The sequence below is a fragment of the Esox lucius genome, chromosome 16 (assembly GCF_011004845.1).
Source record: "Esox lucius isolate fEsoLuc1 chromosome 16, fEsoLuc1.pri, whole genome shotgun sequence".
NCBI classification, from domain to species: domain Eukaryota; kingdom Metazoa; phylum Chordata; class Actinopteri; order Esociformes; family Esocidae; genus Esox; species Esox lucius.
Genome location: NC_047584.1, coordinates 21,852,996 through 21,861,622, shown reverse-complemented (window position 1 = coordinate 21,861,622; position 8,627 = coordinate 21,852,996). Strand labels below are relative to the sequence as shown.

At 38.6% G+C, this 8,627-nt stretch overlaps 1 protein-coding gene across 4 annotated transcripts; it reads left to right on the top strand.

The window, feature by feature from the left end:
- The first annotated feature begins 198 nt into the window (after positions 1–198).
- On the top strand, positions 199–8,421 carry znf148 (zinc finger protein 148). Of its 4 annotated transcripts, none has more exons than XM_010904936.3 (7): positions 199–467; positions 1,288–1,650; positions 2,098–2,229; positions 2,791–2,914; positions 3,039–3,122; positions 3,239–3,357; positions 3,498–8,421. In XM_010904936.3, the coding sequence occupies exons 2-7, from the start codon at positions 1,315–1,317 to the stop codon at positions 5,160–5,162; spliced, it is 2,460 nt and encodes an 819-aa protein (XP_010903238.2). In that variant the 5' UTR covers positions 199–467; positions 1,288–1,314; the 3' UTR covers positions 5,163–8,421. The 4 variants fall into 4 exon arrangements, with proteins under 4 accessions (XP_010903238.2, XP_010903237.2, XP_010903236.2 ...); XM_010904935.3 differs by having other exon boundaries at positions 199–471; XM_010904934.3 differs by having other exon boundaries at positions 199–493.
- The last annotated feature ends 206 nt before the right edge of the window (positions 8,422–8,627 follow it).

The window sequence follows — 8,627 nt, the reverse complement described above, 5'->3', positions numbered from 1 at the left end:
CTTTTAAGTATTAAGTGTAGAACAGCTTTATTAATCTGATTAATTAACAAGAGATATATATTTTTAATCATTTTAATAGAGTTGATACTCGTTAAGTATTTAAATATGATTATTTCTTCATAGTATGGTTGAATGAATGGGACTTGATATTTGAAGAACCAGGCTTCATTTTGTTCTGTAAATCGTATTGTTGTCCTCGTGAGGTGCTGCACGCAGAAGACATGCAGATAGGGGCTGCAGTGCAGTGAGAACACAGAGACGGCAGTCTACTGAACGGTAGCTCTACAACAACGCCAAACAGCTAGCTGCTCTGGCAACATTCCCCATGCACTGCAGTTGTTGGGCCCAATGCAATAATTTGGCCAGATGCGGGGTGATGTTTCTTTCTGTCTTTGTGCAGCTGTATCACACAACGGATACTTTTTCTGATTAACAATGACTGCTAAACGACCTTATTAGACTACAAAGTAGGTAAGCTGCAGGCTAACGTTACGTAAGTTACTGTATATATCTAACTAAGCTAGGGGTAGCTAACTAATGCTAGTGTAGTTAGCTTAGCTCGCTAGCTACACAGTACTAGTAGTTTCGAAGAGTTAAATCTGCCGTGCCTTGTCTTAATTACTGTAGTAGTTGTGAATTCTTACTAGCTGTTAGTTGTGGTCAATTGTTTTTTTTTAAATCAGGCCTAAGATCCCAGCTGTATGCCATCCGCAACTAGCCATGGTACTAGCTGATGTTGATAGTTAGCGAACGTTATTCCACTCACTGTCACTAGCTATTTAATCTAGGTATCTAAATGCAGTAGTTAGTTGTGTTGCCATTTATTTTGGAGAGGCTGTAGCTAGCGAGCTACCCTACTACGTACAGTAAAGTGGCTACTAGCTAGGTAACGTTTAGCTAGCTAAAGTACTGTACTGTAATCAAACCACAATATTTGACCACTCAACCTATACACGACAGATCATGACACCATAAACATGTACAAATAGCATCGTTTGATGCAAAATGTTGATTTTGGTCATGTTACTTCTATTCTGAGATAACTGGTTTGCTTGCTACTCTAGCGAGTTTTTAGGTTTGCGGATAATGCATAGCTACTATTGTTAGCTATAATCTAGCTATCAACTAAACCTGAGATGAACGTTACTCAGTCGATGATGGCCCCTAGAAAAAATTTACTTGGTTGCATGTAGTATTGTACTTGATTAGCCGATTCATATTTAGCTTAACAGGGTAGTTTTGTGTCACGTTAAAGTTCCTAATACGCCTGCCCTTCTTACCCCACAGACTAGCTAGATTTGGTCTCTAGTAAAAATGAACATTGATGACAAGCTGGAGGGGATGTTGCTGAAGTGTGGTGGGGGAGTGGATGAGAGGGTGGGTATAGGTGGTGGGGGCCTGGTCGTCATGACCCTTGGAGAAAGGGGGTTAGCCAACCATCCCCTGTTAGCTGATGATGATGATGACGACGACGAAGAGGAGGAGGAGGAGGAGGATGATGATGATGACCTGACTGAGAGTTCAGTGGCGACTAATGACCTGGTCCCAACTGATGATGTAATGGTACATGAGGAAACTGTGAAGAATGACGGAGAAGAGGGAATGATGCAGAGACTCATACACAAGCTGCCTTGCACGCTCCACATGCCTGTGAGTCCATATAATGCATGCGTACATTATTATTGTCTGTAAGTTTGCAGTTGATACACTATAGTGAAAACCAGTGGTTCTCAACTCTTTTGACCCCGTGGTACACATTGATTTAAGTTGCTGTTCAGTATTAATTTCTACACTCTTTCTAGCTGGTGTTCTTGCTTTTATTCAGTCTGGAGCCTGGAGTAGGCTAAATGAAGAAAAGAAGAAGTTCAGTGTAGGGACAGTATATCTTGAAACTTGGGAAGGCTAGGTTTTGCGTTACACCATGCTGACCTTACAACCTTTTCCCAAATCACAGCTTGATCACTCTTTGCTTTCAGAGAGTGAAAAGCAAAGAGTACTAACCTTAACCCAGACTTTAAAACCCATTTAGCCATTGAAAGCGTAATTATCTTGACTGATTTGTCAAGTTCATTAATGTGAATAAACAATGTTTTGCAGGGGGGCATCAAACAAGAGTTGAAGCTGTCATCTGATCCACTGATAGAAGGGAAGAAAGAGAGAAAACAGTCCAAGGATCTCACAACAGAATGTCTCAAGAAGAAAAAACGAAAACAGCGCTCTCCTGCCAAGGTGCATTTAATATACTTACCATGTTTTGCCAGACTAAATATGTTGGTTACTCAGAGGAAAAATTATATTGTGAATGTGTTTTTTTCAATTGTTTGTATTTCTACATTTATATTTTTGCAGAAACTGCAAATGTTGAATGTTCATCGTAATTGGTTGAACGGGCCACATGATTAACTATAACCAGATAGCAAGTCAGACATTTCCATTTCATTGTTACAACTAGCATGTGAACAATGCATATTGTAACAAAACATGGTCAAAAAGTTATTCATGACCAAAAACGATTTTGTTTTTCTTTTTTAACTATATAAGCTGTTTTGACTTTGTGGCAGTGGAATCAAGCACTGCCAATTCCTGGTTTGTCTAGATAAGCCACAAATAAAACTAGCTTTCAAAATATTACTCACAGAAACACAATTCTCCATTGACAGATTCCAGGTGTTGAATCTGTCTGTTCATGAGAAATTATTTAGATTAAACCTTTTATTTTTTTCTTGACCCTTCTTCACCTTCTAGATAAGTCAGAGTGATCTGATTGTCAGGCCTTTTTCCTTCATTTAGATTCTAACCATCAATGAGGATGGATCATTGGGTCTCCAGAGTCCAAAATGTCATGTTTGTGGGCACTGCAACGCAGCCTTCCGAACAAACTACCATCTACAAAGACATGTTTTCATCCATACTGGTATGTATTATATGACCAAGTCTTTTGATGTACATAAAATATACATGCCTGTTATTTTTAGTTGTAATTTCTGCCTAATAAGGAGGTTATTCAATATACACAATTCTCACTTGCTCCGTTTCAGGTGAGAAGCCATTTCAGTGCAGCCAGTGTGATATGCGCTTCATACAGAAGTACCTTCTTCAGAGACATGAGAAGATACACACTGGTATAAGAATACACTGCAAAGCTATTATTTAAGAATTGTTAGTCGAAGATCCTACCTGTTGAATGTTAACCTAATATGACAAAACAGTCTTCTGCCCGTCCTGTTGAATTTTTCAGGTGAGAAGCCATTCCGCTGTGAGGAATGTGGAATGAGGTTCATTCAGAAATACCACATGGAGAGACACAGAAGGACACACAGTGGAGAGAAGCCCTATCAATGTGACTACTGCCACCAGGTTTGTTATCTATGCTCCCAAATCACATCTCAATGAAATGGTCCCATATTGGTTTGCAATGACAGGCAATACATTTAGGGGTCTTCATTTTTATTGGTGTCCATGTTTGCCATAAAACGGAATCTGCTTGTTTCCCACAGTACTTTTCCAGAACTGACCGTGTTCTAAAGCACAGGCGCATGTGCCATGAAATGAAGGAGAGGAAAGCCCACAAGGCAGTAGCATCAGGGAAAGATGGAGGATTCCTGCACAACACTGACTCTCTAGGCTTCTCCTTCCCTGCCAAAGAATGCTTGCTACCCAAGAAGAAACGCCAGAAGACTTCTGACAAGTCTCAGTGCTCTCTCTCAGCTCCAGCCACTGAAGATGTTGCCACTGTTTCTTCTCTTGACACAATGGACAAGGAGCTGGAGCAAAGGTCAAGCAAAATTGAATGCCCTCTGTTTGCGGTTACCTCAAAGGTGGTCAAAGACGAATATGTGGTAGCAGACTATACTGTGGAGCTTCCTGACTCAGTCAGTAGGCGGCGTTTGGTGCTAGATGAGGAGGATCTGTCATCTGAGGAGATTCATCCTCCTAAGCTGGTTCTTAAGAAGGTTCCTAAGAGAAGTCTAAAGCAACCAACAGAACCCGAAACACCAGGCAGTATCTCCCCTTTGTCTTCTTTCGAACATGGAAAAGTAACCAGGTACACGTTTGAGATTGTAGACAAACAAGGTCTTCTGGATGTGGAAGTGGCCAACTCCGGCCTGGAGCCAGTGGATGCTCTTCCAGGAGGGCAAACAAAACCAGCACCCAGTAGCACCAACTATGATGACGCCATGCAGTTCCTGAAGAAGAAAAGGTACCTTCAACAGGCCACCGTGGCCAACAACAACAACAATCGCAATTATGCCCTTAACGTAAGCAACATTGCGTCCCAGCCTTCGGTTACTCAAGCCGCAGTGGCTAGTGTCATAGATGAAACTGTTCCTGCAACCATTTTGGAACCCCAGCCACTGAGCGTAGATATCAAGTCTAACCATGAAAAAAGTGTCCTCTCTGATGAGGTTCTCCAGACACTTCTGGACCACTACTCAAACAAGGCCAATGGGCAGCCAGATATATCTTTCAGTGTGGCTGACACGGAGGTGACCTCTAGCATTTCCATCAACTCTTCAGATGTGTCTGAGGGTAGCCCGGTAGAAAGCCTGGGAGGTAACCCTCAGGCCCCACCAGCAGAGAAGTCCAGCCTCCTGCATGAATACTCCAAGTTCCTTCAACAAGCACTGGAGAGGACCAGCCAGAATGACAGCTACCTTAGCAGCCAGAGTCTTACCTTTGTCACAGAGAGCCCCAGCCTCTCAAACCAGCCTCTGTTCTCCACTGAGAAACAGTACCCTTCACCCAGCAGGTTTACCATTGGCACTGGTAGGTCAGGGATGAACTCTCCACTACGGTCTACCTTGGATAAACCTCATTTTGGACTTCTTGTAGGGGACTCCCAGCACTCATTCTCATTTTCAGGAGACGAAACCACCCCCTCGGCTGTATCGCCAGCCGAGGACTTTCTGGATGAAGTTGCATCCTCAAAAAAGAGTGATGCTCAAGGGTTGCATCAGACCTTTCAAATCAGCACCTTTGATAATAACTTCCGTTCGCAATTCCAGACCTCATCACGTTCTGGAATCACCTCCCAATTTACTATTGCAAATGGACAAGTCAGTCTGCGAGGTCATGGAACAGACTTCACAGAGTTCCCTCTTGAGACAAGATCTCAATTGAACTCTTCCCCTGATGCTACAAACAGTCAAACATTTGGCTGAGTTTCTTTTTTCTTCAATCATTTTCAAAGGCACTTTATATCCATGTCTCTGTTCTGCCAAAATAGGTTACACTGTTAAGGTGGCTGTTGATCTCAGCTTTTGTGATTCAGAAATATAAAATGTTCTGCTAAATTAAATTGCTAAATTTTGGGAATCGTGGAATAACTTTTAGAAAGCACTTGCCACACAAAAGCAAATTTGGTTGTGAGGGGAAAAAGCACTCATTATTAGAATGTAAATTAGGACATTTTAGCCAGAATGCTTACTTATTATAAACTTCTCGTTTTAATTTTGTTCTTTGATGTTTTATACACATTTATTCTTCCTTCTTTTTTCTTGCTTAGCGCTAACAACAGTTTATTTAAAGGTTCTCTAGGATAAGTTTAGCCTTTCGATTCATAACTAATTAGACTGTATAAACAGGGAAGATGGGGGGTTGGGTGGGGCAAGTCAGTCCTAGATCAGCACTAATACTCTGAGACTGTCAATACGGGCCTTCTTACCGTATACCAAGTTTGGCAAAACTATTAATTGACTCTTCTGGCAATGCTATATCACTGCTGAAAGCAGGTGATAATGTACAGTATAGTGACTGTAAGACCACTGAAATATTTATATACATATAACAAATTTGTTAAAGAAACATTGACGTACTCATGGTGCAAAGCCTGAAATATATTATTTTGATTTGATCATATGATGACCAGATGATTGTGATTTAATCAGTCTTACTTTGAAGTCACTTTATGCAAGCTTTCCCCTGAAAGAGATTTAGCATATTTTGTGGTTGATGGAGTAGAATGAAATATATCATTCTTCATCAATCAAAGCAACCTCAGTAGATTGTTATAGCATAATGGCAGAGACAAATCTAAAGATGTGATATGTCTAAATGTTACAGGATGTTTGCACATAAGATCTTGAGTAAGGAAAAGTGACAGTAATCTCTTTCAGATTTATATGGTTTATATCATGGTTCAGAAGAAAACCTAAATGCCATATGTATTTTTCATTTAATTGGCCAGTTTCATTGCATGCACTTATCAGGAAACAAACCGTGTATTATTTCAGATTTATGATTTGTAACAAGAGGTCCTCTGGCCAGATGTTGCTAATGCATGCCAGATGTTATAACACCTGGATAGGCATTTTAATTCCCAACTTTATTTGTAGATGATCAACCGTTGTCTGGAGTGTTTTTATAAACTTAGGTAATCATTAAATGTTTTATTTGTAATTCTGTACTTGCTCAATCCTGTGTTATAGCAGGTCACTTTCCCCTTACATCATTGTGCTACATCACCCATGTCTTCAACTGAAAGATATCTATGTGGTTAACAGATTTAAAAATTCCTATCCAGGCCTTGTAAGATCTGACACTTGTTTTTACCACAATGCTGAATGATAATGAATAACATGAAATGGTAACAAATGCCCCTGGGGTATCCAGCTTTATAGTTATATAAAATAATAATTATATGATGTTTGCACACACTTATTGTAGAAGAAAAGCCCATTCAGAACTACTTCCTACATTGGCACATACAGTATAGCTGTAAAAGATTTGTGTTTTGTCCATTTAGACTCCTGTCCTTGAAAATGTTATCTTTATTAGTTCTCATCAGTGCCTTCTAAAATATGTCGTTGTCATTTTGGGTCACTGTCAATTAAGTGATTTCCATCTGTATTTTGTAAAACCATCTGATTGAGCAGACTGGTAACTTTTCCATCTTATTGAGCACTTCCCTACACAGATATTTGAAATATTAATTATTTTGCAATCTGCCAGTTTATTTATTTTTACTCTGTGAGCCTCTTACATTAGTAATATTGTTAAGATGGCTTTTAATTCCCAAGAAATTTTAAACATCATGCTTTGATTTGCATAATTGCTGTTTATTTGAATTAATGGTGTATTCTGTTATATATTACATACTGTATAACTTTCTGAATACCTGTGCATAGGCAGAGTTTACCGAAAAGGTTTTCGATGTATATTTTCTTGTTGCTTGCATTGTCACATTTCTATGGTCTTTGTAGTAACAGAATTATCATTTGTTGCATGTAAGTCAAAACCGTAACAGCCACTTGAAATTTATGTTGACAAAATGAAATGGTCTGATAATTTTTTTCCTTAGTCATTTCTGTCTTGCTATTTTGTCTTGCATGATATCTGCTTTATTATTCATTTGTCTTAAAATTTAAATCTATTTTTTTATAGATAACATAATGTTAACTATAATGTCAAGTTTATGTATTCAATTCTAGCTTCTGACTTTCTCGTTTCTACTGACAATCAGGGACAGATAATACCCTTGTTCTGGATTCAACATTTATTAAACATATACATTTCCTCTGTAGAATGTAAGCTATGGGAATTTGGTGTCTGCTGTAAATAAGTTGTATATTTTTGGCTTGTTTATCTTCTGTTCTGAAAAATCTGGTGATATATTGACATTAGTGGGGACTGGTGTAAGTTCTTTTATGGAAACTATTTTTATTATGTTTTTACTGCAGTTTAATATTTGTCAATGCAAACTTACATGCTTTGTAAAACCATAGCTTTTTGCCATACATTTTTGGACCAGAGCTAGGATTTGCCCTGGGCTAAGTGGAAGAGTAGGCTACTATAGTATTGTAGAGGGGACTCAACTGTCAGTTTGAAGAATGCCTGAGCTATTGTCCTCTTAAATTAAACAACAGAACCAATCCATGTCACTTGGGATTAGGGTTTTGCAATTCCATGAACTTTTAATAAATTCCCTGGTTTTCCAGACATTTTATTTGCAGATTTTCTGCTTATCCTTATTCAGGACGTTCTCCAATTTGGATTTTGGTTTAAAAAAAAAGAAAGGAAAAAAAGTATTGAAATTCCAACCCTACATAGGTTCCTTTTGAAATCTTGATTGGTTCTTGATCCTGGGTTGTGGTTAAAAAAAGCACTTTTGGGAGCAGTTATATTCACATTATTTGTGCTAGTGGGCTTCATTAAAACAGAAGGAAAGCGGTTTCAAAATCATAATATATACCCTTCCATGTATTTTTTTGGACAATGATGTTAAAACAGAATTTTGCTCTATATACCACAACATTTCTGATTTGAAATCAAATGTTTCATATATGGTGACAGCACACAGTGTTAGCTATTTAAAACAAAAGTGACTTCTAAGTGATTAGTTACTATTAATTGTTATTGGACACAACTTCATCTGAAAAATAAAACAAACTGCAAATGTATCCAAGTTTGTAGTCAAAAGCATGGTGTAGTCTGTACTTGCTAGAAAAATGGGACCAAATTCTAAATTTTGGGCTACTTTAATACGTATGTAAGTGAATTTGTCAAAATACATTTTATTCATTTAGCTGACTAGCTGACATTTAGAATCAACAGCGATTTACTGTAGTGAGTGTGTTTGTTTCCTTACTGGGCCTGCTGTGGGGATGGAAACTACATCCACTTGGTCT